Source organism: Monodelphis domestica, chromosome 3 (assembly GCF_027887165.1).
Source record: "Monodelphis domestica isolate mMonDom1 chromosome 3, mMonDom1.pri, whole genome shotgun sequence".
Classification (NCBI taxonomy): domain Eukaryota; kingdom Metazoa; phylum Chordata; class Mammalia; order Didelphimorphia; family Didelphidae; genus Monodelphis; species Monodelphis domestica.
In genome coordinates, this window is record NC_077229.1 from 171,078,119 (window position 1) to 171,097,942 (window position 19,824).

At 43.9% G+C, this 19,824-nt stretch overlaps 1 protein-coding gene across 8 annotated transcripts in view; it reads right to left on the minus strand.

The window, feature by feature from the left end:
- VPS13B (vacuolar protein sorting 13 homolog B) overlaps positions 1-19,824 on the minus strand; it is a 1,055,144-nt gene that overhangs the window by 6,904 nt on the left and 1,028,416 nt on the right. For all 8 annotated transcript variants that reach the window (XM_056820764.1, XM_056820763.1, XM_056820760.1 and 5 more), the window contains 5 exons: positions 18,486-19,300; positions 10,160-10,336; positions 7,930-8,100; positions 2,760-2,936; positions 9-111 (listed from right to left, as the gene is read on the minus strand). In XM_056820764.1, the coding sequence (XP_056676742.1) occupies positions 9-111; positions 2,760-2,936; positions 7,930-8,100; positions 10,160-10,336; positions 18,486-19,300 (1,443 nt within the window). The remainder of the gene's footprint in view (positions 1-8; positions 112-2,759; positions 2,937-7,929; positions 8,101-10,159; positions 10,337-18,485; positions 19,301-19,824) is intronic.

Below are 19,824 nucleotides of genomic sequence, written 5' to 3' on the forward strand. Positions count from 1 at the left end.
CATCTTACCAGACGTATTTGACGTGGCTATTTGGAGCCCGGTCAGCATGCTCATCTCTTGGATAATAGCGCTGCTGGGGAAGCTGAGAAAGGCCAGCTCCGTGTAAAATACCTGCGGTGGGAGAAATGAGAGTCTGACGGGCTGTTTTCTGGAAAACAGTTACATGTTATAGTGATGTCATCTGTTTAGAGTAGGCCATAAAACAGTACAGATCCAAAATGATGTCACATCTTTGGAGACGAGGGTATAGATAATCCATTAAACATTACAATGCACTTAACCCTCGTGATCTTGCATTAGCTACAAACTAAAATATGAATGTCCTAAAATCCAGACACATACTAGCAATTAGAGGAAGGACAATGCTCTCGAGAGTGATCATTCCTGAAGAGAATCATACACATCATTTACAATTTATGTACAAACATCAAGACTGTTAACTTTCTTGCTTAATATTAAAATACTTCCATATCTGTGTCATGGTTGGTAAAATAATAATAAAAAAAACACAATACACACAGTTTGCCTAGATACTGTATTTAAATGTTAAGTTACTTAATCCAGCTGTTAAACATGGCTCCGTATACATTTATGAGACCACTTGGGGCATCTGGTTTATTATGAGCTCTTCTTAGTGCCAGGACTCAAGGAAGGCTACAAGAAGTAGCTCCACAGGTCTCCAAATAAGCTTTTCAAGACTGAAGATGGTACAGCATGTGTGCTTTCTGATGGCTTGTAAATGTTTATAAATGAGGCTTAGTCATTAGGCTGAGAGTTAGTGGTTTGTAAAAACTTCAGAGCTATAATAAAAATTTTACAAGAATGATGGAAGCCCAGAAAGGCCATGTGATGCTCTTGGAGATGATCTTCTGTAAGGTAGACTGGAGAAATACCCAGCAGGGCCCAGAAGTGTCAAAACAAAGGCAGTGGATGAAGCTCCACATCACGAGGATTTGGGGGAAGTCTCCATACTGAAAAGAAAGCTATTTATTTTAAAGCACAAGCACACGAAAACAGGGTTTAACTTTTAATGTCTATGCTGCTGGCAATCCTTAAGAGCAGGGTTCTAGTTGCAAGTCTTATTCACAGAGTTTTTCCTGTTGTTGTGTGAATGAAAGTGTCATTTACAGATGGAGAGAATGAGAGAAAAAGAAAACGGAGGGAGTGGAGAAGAAAGAAGGTGGGGGGATGCCTAGAAGAGACCGTGTGCTGATTTCTGTGTGGTCCCCCTCAAGGGATTCTCTCAAGAGACATAATCCTAATTCTGAGAGTTCATTTAATTGTTGTCCTTTCATTTCTTGCTCATCGCATATCAGGGTTTCGGATTTTTATGTTTGATTGGCGAGAGTCAAATCTCCTTGAGATAGATGATGAGTTGGGGTAAAATGTGTTCTGTGTTTTTTATAACCTGATACCGTCTGTGGGGAATATCTATACCTGAAGGAACAGCAGACAAGTAGAAGATTCCCACAGTCTAGAAATATTTCTTAAATCGTGGTTGACCTCATTATCAATAGGGTTTAAGTAATTAAGGTGAAAAGTCACAATTAATTTTAAAAAACCACCTTAAAATATTATATCGAGAATTTTATTCAAGACTTAAGACAGTAACTTTAGGGTGGGGATATCTTTTCGTCTAGAAAAATCCCTATAATCAGCATGCTTTTAGAACCAGAGGCTGCAGCAAGCAAGCGGTCTGGGCTGGACATTTGCCCTCTCACCGGGAGTTCTCAGGTTATAGTATCTGCTAAAACCCGAGTCCACGTAGACTGGGCCCATTCCCTCTCAGGAAACCCCGTCCTTCTAAGGGGTCCTGCTGCCTTCCCATAACCCACTTTTAATTTCAAATTTCACAATGGAAGTTAGCCTCCTTTTTCTTGCTCTAACATGTCTCTTCAACCCCAAGCACCAATCCCCCTCACCCCAATACACAGGCTGGGGGTTTGCGGGCAGTGTCGCAGGCACACGCCTCTTACTGGTTGCTTCTGATAAATGACCAGTTCATCAAATGGATCATACAATGCTTCAGCCGCTGCATGTAATCACTAATTGATTGTTAGGATCTACAAAAGGATTTTACCGCGAGTGCAATTCTACTTCTTTAGTATTTTTGTTGTCTTTGTTCAGTCTTGTCCCACTCCTCATGACTGCGCTGGGGTTTTCTTGGCAGACATTGGAGTGGAGTGGTTTGCCATTTCGTTCTCCAGATCATTTTATAGATGAGGAAACTGAGATAATACAGGGTTGAGTGTCTTGCCCAGCATCACCCAGCTAGTAAGTGTCTGAGATCAGACTTGGACTTGGGAAGAGAAGTCTTCCTAACTCCAGGCCCAGAGCTCTCTCCACTGAGCCCCTTAGCCACCCCTTTGGTATTCCATGAAATTAAAATATCTTCAAACAAGGCAGTGTGATGAGGTGAAACAGAAAGGCAGCCGCTCTGCATGCATCTGTTACTCATAACTCTTCTGCATTTGAATGACTTCAAGTCAACTGGAACTTCCCATTTCAGGATAAAATCTATCCTGATGCTAGGGGGCTCATCTATTACAATCCCCTCAGGTTACAGAGAAGGAAACTGAGGTCCCCCGGGGTAAAAGTCCTATAGTTCTTAGGGAGAAGAATCAGGATTTGCACCAGGGCCTTGCAACTTCAAGTCCTGTGCTTGCCTCACAGCACCAATAATTCTCCCCTTCAAGGTGCAGTCATGCAAATCGCCTAAAGTGTCTGGGTGGCCCAGACTGGCTTGGTACAGAACTTACCGTAGCCGGTCTGTGACACGAGCTCTGCTGCTCCCCCAATGGGCTTAGTGAACACCCCCATAATTCCTTTCCCCACACCGGAGATAACGCCTTTGGCCTTGTGGCCCGCTGATGCCTGGGCCTCGGATGTTTTCTGAAAGTTCTGCATTGGCTGGTCTACAATACCAGCAATTGCACCTGGAACAACAAAAATCACCAATAATTAATGAGGATTTAAATCCCTGGACCAGAAGAAAACCTTAAATCTGGAACATAGTTTTATTTGGATTGAAAACAGAACTCCACCCTCATTGTAAGTCCTTCACTATACCAATGATCTGAGCACAATTTTGGCTTTGTTTAAGTTAAACTTTTACTGTCTCCTTCACAATGATCTAACTCTCAGAGAGGGTTTAGCCCACAGCAATGTAACGCACTGGAGCTCAGTTCCCAGTCCAACAAAAAGGATAGCGGTCCCCACTGACAAGCCCCTCTGTCAAACACATCCCACCCCTTCCACGCAATTAGGCTCCTCTGTTTTGGAAGCAGAGTGAAGAAGATGCCTATTAGGATGGTTTGTTCTTTCCAGTAATGACTCACATCTATGCAGAGCTTTAAGGCAAACACAACCACTCTGGGAGGCAGGGACTGCAAGCATTACTCATCAGTCCCACTTTACAGATGAGGAAACTAAGCCCTAGAGAGATGAAGTGACTGGCCCACTGTCACAGGACTGCGGCGTGGGTAGGGAGGGTCAGGGCCAAGAGGCCCTGCCTCCCGACTCTCTCTCCTTTAAATACTTGACAGCCCTACTGGATGGAGAAGCGTTGGGTACCACTCGCTCTATTGCTGAGCAGAATACCATTGTGAATACATGCTTGGATCTCATTACAAAGAGAAGGTATTTCCTGATCTTGTTTTTTAAGGTTAATGAAATGTCTCCAAGCTCATGTTTTCCTTTAGTTCCATTTCCAGAAAATCTTTCCTTGATACTCACTTTAGGTAAGAAAACAGTCTCCTAATAATTTCTGACAGTTTCCTATTGTCAACAGGAATCTGCTTAGACTAATAGGAATAGAAAACATCCCTGGAGGGAACTTTACTGTGTGGAACGCCTCAGGATAATAAGCAGGAGAGAACCACCCAGCCTCCGTGGGTGCCTCGTCTTCCCCAGACTTCTTCCCAGCCCTGCCCCTCGTAGCCCTCGCCCCCGGCCCGATGGAAAGTGCCCTTCACGGGCCTTCTCTTTTCTCCTCCCCGGCCCTGTATGTAGAAAGCTCTCTTCGTCCGATTTCTCTTTTTATGTGTCAAGCGCCCGCCAAAGAAACTGCTCCTTGCCCTTGTTTTGTCAAATCACAGCCATCTCCATGTGGTCACAGTCTCCTACGGGCCCAACTCCAGCAGAGAAATTCCTGGAGCACAGCACAAGTCTTTTGGAATCGGTTTTTATTTCTTATTATTTTAGAGAGGAGTGTGAGTATATAAAAGCAAAGTAAATAACTTGCTGCTTGAGGATTGAACTAGATGATGCTTCATAGCTGAGGAACATCTGTATGTTCTCCTAAGAGGCTAACTCTTTCCTGGGCATGGTGGTGCCAGGCTTGGTGTGTGAGGTACCCGCGGGGCCCTCAACTCGTTTAGCCTGTCATGCCCATGATAGTGCTGAGGAAAAGGGGAACACTGCGCGGGCATCAGGAAGGAGGCAGGGGCTGTGAGGATGCCACCTTTACTCTCACAAACTCTCTCTCTTTATGCTAACCAGAAGGCATGTGCTTCGGCAGCTTTCTCTTGCATGGAGAGCATCTGAGTTATGTCTTGCCATAATTTGGAGTCTTTCTACTTTTCTGGATATTGAAGTGGTTTATTGAAACTATGGTAACTACAGCCTTCGCTGTAGTCAGTGGTTGAAGAAAATGGAAGATCAAAGCAAAGTTCCACTCTGAATACCTGTTTGCATTTAAGAAAATAGACACTGGAGCCCTACTCTGAGGATAACCAAAGCTTTAAACAGTTCCTGTGCCACTGGAATGAGTTAAGTCTGGCGCATTAAAGAGCTATGGCTGTTTTTGACAGAGAATAACCAAGATAAAAATTTATGTTTAATTTACTCATAAAATGATATAATAAAATCTATAATAATAACCGTTGAGAATTCTAGATGAATGATTCCAGAGTTGCCACAGACCCCAGAAAGGACAGGCCACTTGCCTAAAGTCCTATAGCTTTCATAGAATGGGGCTCACACTAGAACCTGGAACTTGACATTTCAGGCCAAATGTACCCTTCCTATTTTTAAAGCCCCTCTATAGGTTTGTATGTCTGCTTAACCCATGCAAACTTCCTTCTTCCTTCCACACAAGTCTTCTTCTATTTATGGGATGTTGTTTCCTGCATGATGGCATCTGCCAGAAAAGGAATGGGCATCCCATAGCGAGAGATGATGGCATGTGGGCTGGGCAGCATTATTAGCTGTGGTTCCCTCTAGGCCCTGGCTTGAATCCTCTGAATCACTGAGCCATACTGTATATAGAGATCCAGAGGACTCCCAGACAGGTTTATTGGCCCCTCAGGGGCTGCTAAATAGGAGCTGGTCTGGACCAAATCAGGATCTTTTCATAAACGGACTAGAATCCGGGACTAATAGAAGTAGACTAATAATGGCAACAATAACTTCTATGTAGCACCTCGGGCTCTGCAAAACATTTTGAAAGTTTGATCTTGCTTGATTCTCATGACAGCCCTGAAGTATTCAGGTTTTTATAGGTAAGTAGCAGGCTCAGAGAGTCAATTTGTTCATCACCTCAACTAGTTAGTGTTAAAACCATGATTGAAACTTAGATTAAAAAAAAAAATCACCTCTTATTGGTTCCAAGGCAGAATTGTAAAGACTAAGGAATTGGGGTCAAGAGACTCACCCAGGGTCACCCAGCTAGGATTTGAGCCAGCATCTCCCATCTCTAGGCCCAGCTTGCCATCTACTGAGTCACTCAGCTGCCCCTAAACTCAGGTTTTTTTGACTTTAGGTTAAGTTTTCTTTGTACCACGCCAAATCACTAGGTTACAGCTATGAAAATGGCTGTGGATCAGACCACGCTCACTGGTCCTTGGTCTAGACACACTCTCTAGGGACCATGAGAACTCCAGAAATGCCCCTGGCATTAGGACTCAGGGGCCCAACTAGCATTCCTAGGAGAGTGGTGGTAGGGAACCTGCTGGTACTGAGGAGGTGGCAGGAGGAGAGGGGGACTCAGGATGCCCACTTTTCTTATCAATGCCATGGCTGTAGGACCAGTTTTCTGAGAATACAGGGGAAACCTAAGAATGAGCAAGATGGCATGTTCTTGGATGCTCAGGGGTATGGAACAACAGGAAACACAGACTAAAGTAGGAAAGATTTCATAGACTCTTTATACCAGCCAAGAAGACTGCTTGATTCACTTTGAGTTTTCTTAACTAAAGTGGAATTAAATATGTTTTTAGTGGCTGGTTCACTGTACACCATCACCCAACTGCTCTGAAGAGAGCTCTTATTTCTAACAGGTGGCAGGACACTATGCATTTCAAATTAGGTGGTGCATTCAACTTGTACCTGAGAGCCAGCAACTCCAATCTGATCCAGACCTGGTCCTTACCATAGCTTTGGGGAGTCGGAGCTGATCTGGGCTTCCATTTGCTGATAAAGTTGGAGTCACTGGTCTAATGGCATGAGCAAATGGGTATTCATGCCACTGGCACATAGTAGGCACTTAATAGATGTTTGACTATATGAGTGGAGGATGAAAATCAGCACCAAATGCTTTGAAAACACAATGTTTTAGCTTTATTATCACTCCTGTAAGCCATGGATATGTAATCTGGTAGGACACAAATGAAAACATTCACCCCTTCCTTAAGATGGGTTCCTCATCAATGGGCCATCCTAAGCCTCTGATCCTCTGCACAACGGCCACGACCACTTGCCACAGGATGGCCAATTTACCAAGAAGACACTGCCATTCCCTTTATATAAGGTTTTTATCCTTCCCAGTATCCAGCATTATCAAATGACAGTGGCCCACACCATTGAATGTTATTGCTTAAATAATTTCCAGTAACTTAACCTGAACTTGTAATGTTTTACCACTTCCTCTTGGGGCCCCTTCTGGGCTGTGGTTGCAAAACTGTGGAGCTGTGCTGAGTGCTGAAGATGAGGAAGGGAATCAGTGCTCTCAGGCTCATCTTTTCTAACCTCTGGCTCTGGGCTGCTTTGGACCACTTTGATCTCTGTCAGCCACATACTCCTTCAGATACTCCGAGGCTGCTTGCCAAGCAATACAGTTTTAAATTCCTTTGCTGGGGCGACAAACAAAAATACTCTTGAAAACCCTGTTCCACAGAATTTCAGCTCAGAAGCTTCCTTTTCATAGATTTTTCCAAAGCAAAGCCTTTTCAAACATTTGTAATATTTTGAAATATCCATAGCAATCTTCACCTCTGACCATACCATCTGGCTGCTTAACAAACAATAATTACACTGAGTCAGGCTGATCGGACTCTCTTTAGAAAAGTAGGCTCCTCATTGAAGTTTACATGACATTTGCACTTTGTTTAAGTGGTTTTCAAACAAAAACAAGCATCTACAATATCTATGGTACAGAAGGAGCAATGGGTTTTATAAGGTTTTCCTATAACTCACTTGCCACTCAACGGTCATATGTAGTGTCCTTGGGCTGACTCTTTTACCCTTAGGGTGCCTGGACATGTTTTGTACTAGTGGAAAAAGAATACAAGCTTTTGTACTTTCAAATAACCCCCAGGAAGAAAGAAAGGGCTCACTTAAGCACATGCTGATCCCTGGCTGTTACAGTCTAATAGTCACAGGAAGACATAGGAAACAGGGTGTTAAGGGTCCTGTTCCAACCTTCCCAGGGACTTACTGTGTGACCTGGAACAAATCTTGGGTCTGTTTTATTTGCAGAAAGGACAGTAATAGAACATCGTTATCTTTTGGAAGAATCTGGGCTGACAACGTGGTTGGAGTCTCTACAGTTGATTCTTAGTGGTAAAAGCATAGTTGAAAGTGTCTGGAGAGGGCATGAGTGCAGCGTGTGTGTGTGTGTGTGTGTGTGTGTGTGTGTGTGTGTGTGTGTGTGTGTGTGTGTGACAGGGCACAAATGGCCAAGGCATTCAATCACAGTTGTTAGCACATTACCCAGGAGGCTGAGGCCCAGTCTGGACAGACCCTGCCGGAGCCCTTCTCCCAAGTTCTCGGGAAGCTGACGCCGCCATTCCTCCTGCCGGTTGTAGTGCTCCTCATCCAAGGAGAGCCGGTCCATGTTCCGGGCCAGGCTTGTGGCCAAGTTGGTGATGGATGTCAGGGTACCTGTGGACATAATGACATGTTAGCGCAGGGCACTGCGGTGAGAATGAACACAATAAATGCCTTATTTCCCGGGCTAAAGAGCTTAAAGGGCAGGATGGAAAATCAGACCAACAGTCAACAAGTGACAGTTGCTTATTCTTTGGCTAACCAGTGTATATAGTTTACAAAAATAGAGCTATAAATAAAGGTATTAAAAAGAAAATGATTACAGCTATGCCTCGAAGGCAGTTTTTCAGTATTTGGTTGTGTGGGAGGAGTGGAAGAGAAAAAGAAGGGGGGAAAGGAGAGGTTAGTTTAGGAATCATTTGTACAAGAACAATCCTAGGAAAGTTATTTAATAGGATTGAGTATCCTCCATGGTTTGGATTGGCAGAGTTTGGCTGAAAGCAATTAGTTCTGAAGGCCTCATTTAGGTCCAGTTCCAAAGGGCAAAACCTGTCCACTTTGATCTGAAAGGTCTCTAGCTCAGTGCTGTGCTGCTGGAACACGCAGGCTGCAAAGAGATGGTTCCACTTTCCCAATGAACGAGAGATTTTCTTCCTGATTGCTTTAGTCATAATAAAGGGAGACACTAAACGGCATCATTTGACAAGCTAAGGAAATCCTGATTGTGCCACTGAGAATGCAGGATGTTAACTGAAAAGAATGTGAAGAAAATCAAGGGAACAAAATCATGGAAAAGTCACGATTCTTTTTGCTCCCCAGAAAGGCCATTCCTGTTTCTTTCTGGAAAAGCCAGAGTCCCCCTGAGGAAATGTGCATACATCTCAATGAACAAAACTTAATGCTTCAGTAAACATCACAGGAAAACTATCCCTTCCCTTGGAGGGCCTGGCTCTATGTCATCCTGCAGCTGCACCTTTGCTAGCAATTGGGAAAAAAAAAAAATCTTTGCTAAAGGAAGGAGAGAGTCAGTGGAGCAAGCTCATCCTTACAAAATAAAGACCTGGGACGCTAATGTTCCTCTTGTGGTTAGAAGGACTCTGGGAGGTGGGGGTAGCTTTATTTTGAAGCAGCAACAATACAAACACTAACTACTGGAGCTTTGGAAGTTTTGAAAAATCCACCAGTGAATCATCTGGCGAGGTCCTCCAGCACCCGGTGGACTGTAGGCTGGCTCTGGCTGGGTCTTTCCTGCTCCCCTCTTCCTCCTCTTTTCCTTCCCCGGAGCAGTCTGTGCCCACTCTGGAGACGCTCTACAGCCTTGCCTACCTCAGAATGGGGGAGTCCCAGCCTTTCCTTATCCCTCTCTGCAGCGCTTTCCAAATCAAAATGACTTTTATGGGGTGAAAAGCCTTTTGTTCTGTTTGGCCTAGCTCCTGCTGAGGAGGAAGGAGGACGAGGTTCGTGCTCCGATGTCCTTCGCTGGAACCCAAGTCATTCTGGGCCTGACCTCAGCATCCCAGAAGGGGTGAGCCAGGGCCGTGATCCCACCGCCCCCCAGCCCCTCCTCCCGCTGTGGGCATCTGTATCCCTGGCCGGCACCAGGGCTGGCCGCTGGGCGGGCAGCAGAGGCAGGCTTTGTTCCTGGGAGCACTGACCGCAAGATGGCACTGTTTCTGTGTCCTGCTTAGGAAAAGCTGGCCATGTTTGACATCCCAATCTGCTTTCACGTCAAAATGTATCCACATACTTACAAAAGTTATGACAACTGTATCTACATTGAAAAAAATAATAAATAGGATGAGGCAACAGAGTGTAGGGTTTCTGATGCTTCGCAGCGGTCCTGAACACCTTTACTATTTCTGTATTTATCACGTGGCCTAACAGCAGAGCCAACCTTGGTTTCCCCAGTGGGAGGTTTAACGTTCTGAAGCCTCCTAGCACACTCTCCAGGCAGGACGTGCTCTGCTGAATACATAAGACATTATAGACCGGCTCAGTTACCAATCCAACATTTTGATGAGAGCTCACAAGCCAAGCCAAGCTAGAGGCCACCTGAGTGCCGTTCAGAATTTAACACATTCTTGAAAAAAAATTTTTAAGCCACCCTCCCCCGCCCCAACCAAACCCAGAGAGAAAGGAATGAAAAGGAGGCAAAGGCATAACCAAGAGCTACCTTTGGAAATATGCTTTACGAAGGATGTTGTCCCTCTGGAAACTCCGCTGACAAATGCCCCAGGGCCTCGGGTGAGCCCTTCGTAGGGAAGTCTAAAGAAGTCGTCAATGCCATTCCCAATGCTTCTGACCAGTCCGGCCGGGCTGCCGAGGATCTCCAGGGAGCCCACCACCCAGCCTGTGAGGAGCAAAAAGAGCGGGGTCATCCACAGGCGGCCCCGCAGCACGTACACACTGGAGACCAAAGCGGCCCGTTCAGTTTTCACACTGGGAATCATAGCCTACTGAGCGTCTAGGGAGAACAATGCGGGCAATAACTCATTTGCTTGTGAATTCATAAATGGCAAATCTTTCATACTTTATAAATCAAAGAAATCCCTCTGGCAACCTCACAAATAGCTTTAATATGACTTCCTTGCAGGAGCCTCCCGTATTCCTGCTAGGAGCCTAGTGCGTGTCCTCCTGGGCAGGTGGGGCCCTCGCAGCCAGCCAGGGTGAGGGCATCTCCCCTGCTCTGAGAAGCCCAGGCGGTCGTGCCACCGGGGAGCCGGGATCCAGGGAACCATCCTACCGAGGGAGGAGGCTGATTGCTTAATGGGGTGTTACAAAAGGGGATGCAAACTCTTGACAAGGATGGAAGAGTATTTTTAATCTCCCCCAATCCCGACCAAGCTGAGTGCTTTGCTTTGGAACTGAGCTCTGGCCAGACAAATGAATCCCCTTCAACCCCCCAGCTTCGCTTGTATAAACATCAGTGACATCTACATACTGATTAGGTTAGTCAGAGGGGAGTATTCCCTGAGAATATCCCAAGAGGGGTATCCTTGGATCTGGTTTCCTATTTAAACACAGGCCTGCCAGGGTTTGGCCTGCAGGCTGGGCTAAGTGGACTTGTGGGAAAGCTGGTTTGGAGAATCGACCCTGAACCTCCCCCTCCCCCTGGAAGATGGGGATTCAGGGCTGGAAGCCTGGAAGGCGCAGAAAGAGGTACTCCACTTGTAGTTCTGACAGCAATGGGAAGATTCAGGAGTGATACTGCAAATGCCTCAGTTCTACTGACTTCCAAGTCCCAGAAGGAGAGCTCCTCACTGGGGCTGCCAGCGGGACCAGACCTCTGACCCAGACTCCTGTGACAGACTTCCTGGCCTCCCTCTCCCCCTGCCTCCTGGGCCAGAGAGAGGGGGGAAGGAAAGGAACATGAGGCTGCCAAGAGCTCTGACCCCAGGCTGCTCACTTCTTCCTTGCTGAAGCTCACACAAAAGCAAATGGCTCCTAGCTTCCTCTTTGGGGCATTTCTGCCCCAGCAGGCCTCGGGGCTCCTTTGAGCTAAGAAATGAGCAGCTAAAAATTGTTCTGTGGGAGACGCTGAGGATGGACTGTTTAACCAGCAATCCCTACTGCCTTTGAAATGAGTGCCTAGCCCAGTGCTATCTGAGTGGCAATTCAAAGACTACAGCATGGAAGGCCAAGCAGAAATCGGCATCCCCAAAAGCTGAGCCCCTAGCCCAAATGCTTTTCTTTTAAAGAACAAAAATTTTAAGACTTAGTCAATGTGGGAAGAGATTTCCTCAAGTTTGGTTTATAAAGACCCTGAAGGGGAATAGCTGAGGCAGACCTGAGAATCTCCTTCCCTGAAGGTATTTAAGAAAGGTCCCTTCCACCTTGGAATCCCCATGATGCTAGTAGACATGAGACACTGATATCTATCTGGCATCATTTAGGTGTGTTAAGGGGATTTAATAGAAATCTGTCAACAGTCTCCATTCCTCTGATTCAAACATTCAGTTCTGGGGCGCAGATGTATTCTAAGACTATGACCACTCCTTGGTGGGGCCTAGTCTTTTTTCAGCCTGGTGGAGATGGGAGAGAGGGCAGCAGCAGCTTGGCTATACTGTGATCCTTCCCCAATTATGATGTTGATAGGAAAAGAACATGGAACTTTAGATCAGAAGGCATGGGTTTGAATGGGAGCAGGAGTAAGGTGTCAGGATCCAATTTTAGCCTTGCAGTCAGGAAGGTCCACATCTCACCTAGGATCATTACCTGTCTGATCCTCAAGCTGGGCAAATTGTTTACTAAATATTTGAGTCTGAATTATGTCAACTGTAAGAATAATGCCTATACAACTGACCTCAAAGGGCTGTGGTGAGGATCAAATGAGATGATGTATATGTGCTTTGCACACCTCAAAGTGATGCATAAATGTCAGCTATCATTATTTTTGAACCTTTACCTTTCATTTTAGAATCAATACTAAGTATTGGTGTCAAGTCAGACAATCAATAAGGGCTGGGCAACTGGAGTTAATTGACTTGCTTCAGGGTCACCCAGATAGGAAATATCTGTGGCCACATTTGAACCCAGGTCTTCCTGTCTCCAGGCCTGGTTTTCTTATTCACTGAGCCACCTAGCTGCCCCTATTATTTTTTATTAAATCCTGGTTCTGCAACTTTACTGCCAGATGACTCTAGGCAGGCCATTTATCCTTTCTAGGCCTCAGTTTTCTCTGCCAAATGATAGCCTGAACTAGCTGAGCTATAAAATGCCTCCTAGATCCAATCTCAGGACCTTGTGATTGAAGATCTTCCTCTTACAGCTGTACCCATGGCCAAGTAGGCTGTCTGTTGCTCTCTTAAGTTCCTCAGAATTATACTCAGTAAAAAAGAGGTCCAGGTCTGAATTCTTCCTCCAACAATTACTTATTTGTGTGACCATAGGGAAGGCACATAAATTCAATTACCCTAAATTTCCCCTGCCATAAAAAGTAGATGAATACATATGTAGTACCTGACTCACAAGGCTGTTGTTCAGCTCAAATGAGAAATTATTTATAAAGCACTTTATAAACTCTAAAGGTCTACATAACTATTATTATTACTGAGTTATTATTACTAAAATTGCCTGGATATTTGACCTGGTGAATAGATAGTTCAATGAATAACTGGGCTGGAGGTTTTTAAAAAGACAAGAAATTAATTGCCTGGTATACTTCAATGGCTTCATGGTGGAAAACTGATGTAGGCAGAATGTACCTGAGTAGGAAAAAGCTTATTTTCTCTGCCCTGTGTCATTTCCTTAATCATTTTCCTCAAAGAGTAAACATTTCTTTTACTCACACTACTGGGAATTCTGTTAAGAAATGGCATAAGAATGTAGTATGTTGCCAGGAGACTTCCCACAGAACTGAATCACAGCATGGAAAGGGACCTTAGGAGGTCAATTGGTTCACTCTCTTTCCTTCACTACGGACCACACCTAAACCATCCCAGAAAAAATCATAGGCCCATAGGTGAGAGTTAGAGGGATACCAGAGGACATTTAGTTCAAATCCCTCATTTTTATGGATGCAGAAATAGATTAAATAAGTAGAAGTTAATGGACTCCACTTCCTTAAAAGATCATCACCATGGAATTTTAGACCTTGAGATACAACTATAACCACTGACAGCTCCTTCAATGACACTAACTATATCAAATGCCATCTGGAGTCAAAGGCAAGAGGAGTAATCCAAAAAATCATTGCAAACTCCCTATGAAGATTATCTTCAACTAGGGAGTTTCCCTAGATTATTGGAAGTTTGTCACCCTCCCCCCCAACCCCCCCCCCAAAAAAAAGGAAATGTGCTGAGCATAATAGAGAAAAGCCCTAGATTTGGAGCCAGAAGATCTAGTTCAGAATATGGGCTCTTCTGCTCATCACCTTGATCAATGCCTGTTTAATTCTCTTGCTAGTGTTATTATTTTTTTAAAAATTAATCAAATTTTTAAAAAAAGGCCTATATCTATCATAATCTCCCTAACTGAGAATAAAAGACAAACAAAATCTCTGCTATAAACATGTGTAGCCAGAGTCAGATACTCATTCTTTGTCCCCCCAAAAAGGGCTATACAGATATTTATATACCTTTACTTAAGAGTCCCCCTTACCCCTCTAGGACTAATCTATCCCCATTCTAACAATGTCTTCTTTCTTTTCCTTCCTATTTCCTGTTGAGTGGAATGTATTTTTGTATACTGTGTATAATTCCCTCCTTTGACCAGTTCTGATAAGAATGAGATTCAAGGGTTAGTCTCTCCTCTCCTTCCTCCTTGTTTGTATATACTTTTATTTGTATACTCTATGTTGAGAAACTTTTCTTAAACTTTCTTTTCTCTTCCCCCTCCAGTCTATTATTCCTCTCTTCTGTTTCCATTCATCTTTAAGATCATCAAAATACAACAGAACCACTCTCAGGTCTTCTGTCTCTTTAGATTCCCCTATGACCGCTAATGATGAAAAAGTTCAGAAGGGACATATGTATCATCTCCCCATGTTGTGTGTAATCAGCTTATCCTTGTTTAGTCTCTAATGGTTATTCCTTTGTATTTATGCTTCTTTTAATGCCTGTATTTGAAATTCAAAATTTCTACATAGCTCTGGTTTTTTCATCAGGGATGCTTGGAAGGAATATTTCATTAAAGATGCATCCTCCCTACCATCCCCCAGTGGGATTATACTCAGTTTTGCTGGGTAAGTTATTCTTGGCTATAAGCCTATATCCTTTGCCTTCTGGAACATTGTAGTCCAAGCTTTCCGCTTCTTTATTGTTGAGGCTACTAAACTACATATAATGTTGACTGTGGCTTCTCAGTACTTGAATGCTTTCTTTCAAGGTTTGCTTACTACATTTTTTCTTTGATTTGGAAGCTCTGGGTTTTGGTAATAATATTCCTGGACATGCACTCTCTTTCCTTCCTTTTTTCTTTCTTCCTTTTTCTTTCATTCCTTCTTTCCTTATTCCTTCCTTCCTTCCTTTCTTCTTTTCTAGCCTTTGTTTTTACTTAGGAGGTGACTAGTGGATTGTTTCCACTATGTCCTCTAGTTCTAAGAAATGTGGGTTGTTTTCTTTTAAGATTTCTTGAAGTAAAATATCCAGGCTCTTTTGTGATCATAACATTCAGGGATATCAATGATTCTTACATTTTTTTTTTCAACAAAATCTATGGTCAGTTGTTTTTTGCTATGATATATCTTATATTTTCTTTTTTTCTTCAGTCTTTGGAGTTTATTTTAATAATCCTTATTGTTTCATGGAGTTACTTGCTTCTGTTTGATCCTTTTTAATTTTCAGAAAGTTTGTTGCTTGGGCAAGTTGTATCTCCAATGCCAATTTGTTAATTTCCTTTCCAGTTCTTCCTTCCATAGATTCCATTTATTTTCTTTTTTTTCCTCTAGAACTCTCTTTTCATTAAAAAAAAAAAAAGACACTTTAAAATTTTTGGTTCATCTCTTTTAGTAATTCTGGTTGAACTTGTACCAAGTTGTGTTGTGCTTTGAGTCTTTGCTTATAGATGTTTAGAGTCATCCTCTTCTACTGGGGTTATTATCTTGAATATCCCAATTACATATTAGCTTTGAATGGGTGAGATTCTCTTATTTACTCACTCTTTCATCTTACTTTTGGACTTCAGACTTGATGTTCTGTGAATTCTGGAAGAAGGTCAGAGCTATTCCTGGTGCTGCTTTCTTGGAGTATTGAATATTATGTTATTATAGGATCTCAGGGACATCTCAGCCTGGGGACCTGTAAGCTATCTGTGCTTCCAAAGTGCTCTGATCTAAAGTCTGATTGCTATTCCTTGGATTTAGCTTTGTAAGTTCCTGACCAAGGTTTGGGTCTAAGCAACAGCAGACTGCTTCTGGACTCAGCTGGATTAGAAGTTCTGCTGGTTCAGAGTGACATAATTGTGGGCTTCCCTCGGGTCTGGGGTTCCTGCCCTGGTTATTTTTCTGTAGGCTTTGGATTGGGCTAGAAGATCTTGATCTTGATCTTGATCTATTCCTGTGGTATGAGCCATACAGCTGCTACTTGCTTCTGAACTTCCTGCTCCCAGTACACAGGTTAGGATCTGTGACTACTCTTTACCCTGGAATGCTACCCTGGGACAGCTGGTAGTACACTGGATAGGGTGCTGGTCCTGGAGTCAGGGAGATCTGAGTTCAAAACTAGATTCACTTACTTGAGTGGTCTTGGGTAAGTCACTTAGTCTAAATGGGGATAATGAAAGCACCTACCTAGCTGGGTTGTTGTGAGGCTCAAATGAGACAATATTTGTGCCTGGCACACAGTTGGCACTACTTGATGCTTATTCCCCTTTTTTCCCCAAGGCATAAGCTTCCTTCCTCAATCCTCCCTAAATCTGAGGTCAAGAGTTGGTTAGTGAGCTACAGAGCTGCCAATTGGTGCTTGTTCCTGCAACTTATGTGTGCTGGCTCTTGGACCCCTTCTTACACGGGTGTGTAGGATTTGCCTATACTGGAATGCTCTGGTATGATGACTCCAGATCTCATCCTCAGTGTCCATAGATCTCTCTGTCTATCCCTCTTTGCTGACCTGGCCTGAAATAATGACTCCTGATTTTTTCTTAGCTTTCTCCATCAGTATTTAGTCTGATACATTATCAAGATCCATTTGGAAGAGCTGTGGGATGGGGAACTTATTCCACTTCTCTGTCCTTCTCTATCATCTTGGTTCTGCCAGTCTCCTTCAGGAATCTACAGCAATGTCTGATAACCATCTCAGCTAATTCTGCTATAATTGGGGCCCCAGTCCCTCTTCACCTGGTAGTATGGAAGGGACTACCTGCTTGCATCCACCTATTAATCAGCTTTTTAGCCCTTCACCTATTTTTTTGAGTTGTGTGGTTTTAAGTCTCTTATCTTTAGCCATTTCTACATGATAGTCCAAAAACTGCCTTTATTTTGTCTATTTCCTACTCCTTTATTCACTGCTTTCTTCTGGAACTCTTCCAAATCTTACACAGGTTTTCACTGATAACACGTCCAATGTAACCAAACAAACTGGCCCCCTAGCAACATTAGAGTTGCTAGTCTCTGTGAGGGATGAGGTTGGGGCAGCAATAGTTCAGGGTATTTGGAGAGGATTAAAAGACAACTCAACAGAATATCAGCATTAAAAACAAATTAAGAAAACCAACACACATGACCAAACACCCAAAGGAAATTCTCTTTCAGCATGTGGCTGATGGTATAATATTACTGAATACTGCAAGTTAGTGTTTCTAAAGGCCACATTTAGGCCAGATCCCTACAGAGACATGTACTTCCGCGTGGCATTTACCTGATTTGATCTGAATAGTACACTTTCAGAGAACATTAGTCCGAGTTGATTCTTCCACCTTTTTTACTCCAGTGTTCCAATAACAAGGTGCCTGAAAGAGTTTCTGCACTAGCTTAAGACCTCCTTAGTCTTTTAAATCTATGGTGTCAGTTGCTTACTTATACATTTCTACATTATACAGAATAAAATGCTTTCCTTACTGTTTTTGTATAAGTCACCAAAGCATCAGGCCTAGAGGGAATCTCCCATGATCTTGTTGTTTTCCATTTCAATGTTTTAGACAGAACTAACTAAATGAGAAAAAGGTCATCTTAACAATACGGTAGCCACTTTCTGGCCTCTTTATTTCCTAATTGTGAGAAAATATTTACACTTAGAATATTGGAGAAAACTGGAGAAGGATATAGCAAGAATATTTTATCTGTCTCACATATATATGCATATATGTGTCAGGTAAGATATTTATATGAACATGTATATAGTACAGATAATTCTCATTTTATGTAAATCCACATTATGCAAATTCAACTTTATGGGAAGAATTCTGAAAGAAACCTACATTCCCAAAAAGCAATTATGTTAAATGTATGTTATAGTACCATGCTGAAAAACGCAAACCCTCCAAGTGTAAGCAAAAGAAGGGATGAATGGTGGGAAGAGATCTTTGCCTTGTCATCCACGTGTAGAGGGCCATTCCCGCTGGGGCACTGAGTATCTGTCCCTGGCCCTCGTGTGTTGCCTGTCCTCTCCAGGATGTGCCTGTGTCTGGCCCCAATGTATCTGTCCCCTTCACCCCCCCCCCCCCCCCAGATATTCTTCCTCTCTTCTGGCGGGGCCTCTGTGTGTGGAACTAGCTGTGCGCCCCTGGGCAAGCCACTTAACTTCTGTTTGCCTTCACCCGCTGGAGAAGAGAATGGCAAACCACTCCAGTATCTTTGTAAAGAAAACTCCACAAACAGTCTGGCTCATGGAGCCCTAAAGAGTCGGCCATGACTCAACAACTGAGCACAACAACAAACACAATGGGCACTCGGTCCTGGGAAAATAGACACTGTTCTCAATGGTCCCTGCTTTCAAAGAGCTTGCACTCCGCTGGGCAAAGCGGGGAGCAGAGAAGGAACACTTGGGAACGGGCTGGCCCAGGTCGCTTCGGTTTCTCCCTCCTTCAGCCTGGGCAGCCCCCCAAGCCCCCCCAGCAGCACTCACCTGCTCTGAAAAGCGCCCCCGCGGCGTAGTGCATGGCCAGGGTGTGGGCGAGCTGCCGGGCCGTCGTGAAGATGGGTCCTCGCTCGAACACGGAGAACGAGAGAGGGGTGTGATCGGAAGCGATGTAGAGCTTCAGGGACGCGTGGATACTGACCGAGAGGTGCACCGGCTGGATGGCCAGCTTCCTCAACTTCACGGGATTCACTAAGGCTTTGGCGTGCTGTCTCACTTGCTCGGGCACCAGCGCTGGGAGGCCTGAAAGTCTCTTTGAGTGACTAGCCACTTGGCTGTTGGGAAGATAAGTATCAAAGAGAGTTTTGATGTAATAAACAAATGTGTCTTCCACATATAATCTGGCTGGTTTCATTTCAAAACTAAACTCATTCATATCAAAAAGGAAGTTTTGTTTCTCAGACAAGGTGATGCAAAGCTTGATGAAGCAATTTTCTTTATAGTCTTCCAAATCTTTGCTAGATATGAGGAGATTGTGCATTTTGGACCACTGGAGAGTTTCCATTTTTTCTCCCTGGCAGACCAGGACAGGGAAGTGGAAGTTGGACTTATTATAGAGTTGATTGTCCAGCTGGAAATCCCCACAGAAGACCTCGAGGCTGTAGAGCTGTGGGAGTCCTGCAGTAGTCCCTTCGAGAGGTAGGGCTCGGAGGTAGCTGGCCACTGGTTCCATGTTCAGAAAAATGTTATCCAGCGTGAGCCGCAGAAGCTCCGATGACGTTTTGTGGTGGGTGAGATCATCAAAGACTGCGAGGCTTGACTGAGTGATGAACACTTTTAGTCTAACACTCTTCCCCAGAATTCTAGATGAAAAAAAAAAAGATCATTATCCCATTTTATGACAGTTCTTCACCCAACACCTCCTGATGGGACACAAGATTGCATATGAAACAAATAAGAGCACAAATGTCAGTACATCGTGTCTAGATTGATCCAGTCACACCCCAACAGCAATGGGAAATATTCCCAATGGGACTATAATCAGTTCCTGTTGTGACTTTCTGTGCAATCTTTTTATCAACACCATGTTTTTACTCGGATGTCCTTCTAGCTCTACTCTTCACCACTACAGTCATCAGAGAGCACAAAGCTGGGGACACAAAGCATGTGACAACACACAAATCCCAACGCTCCCTCCAAGCCGTATTCCTCTTTCTATTTCATCTGAGGCAGCAGGAGCTGTTACTATTTACAACTTTCCTATTTTGAACCCACAAGTCTCTAGTAACCAAGGCCATTTTGTAAACGAAAGCATATTTTTTCATGACTGGCCTGCTCAGCTACCAGGTGATCTATTTAATGGCAAATTGGTCAACTTTCTAGGGGA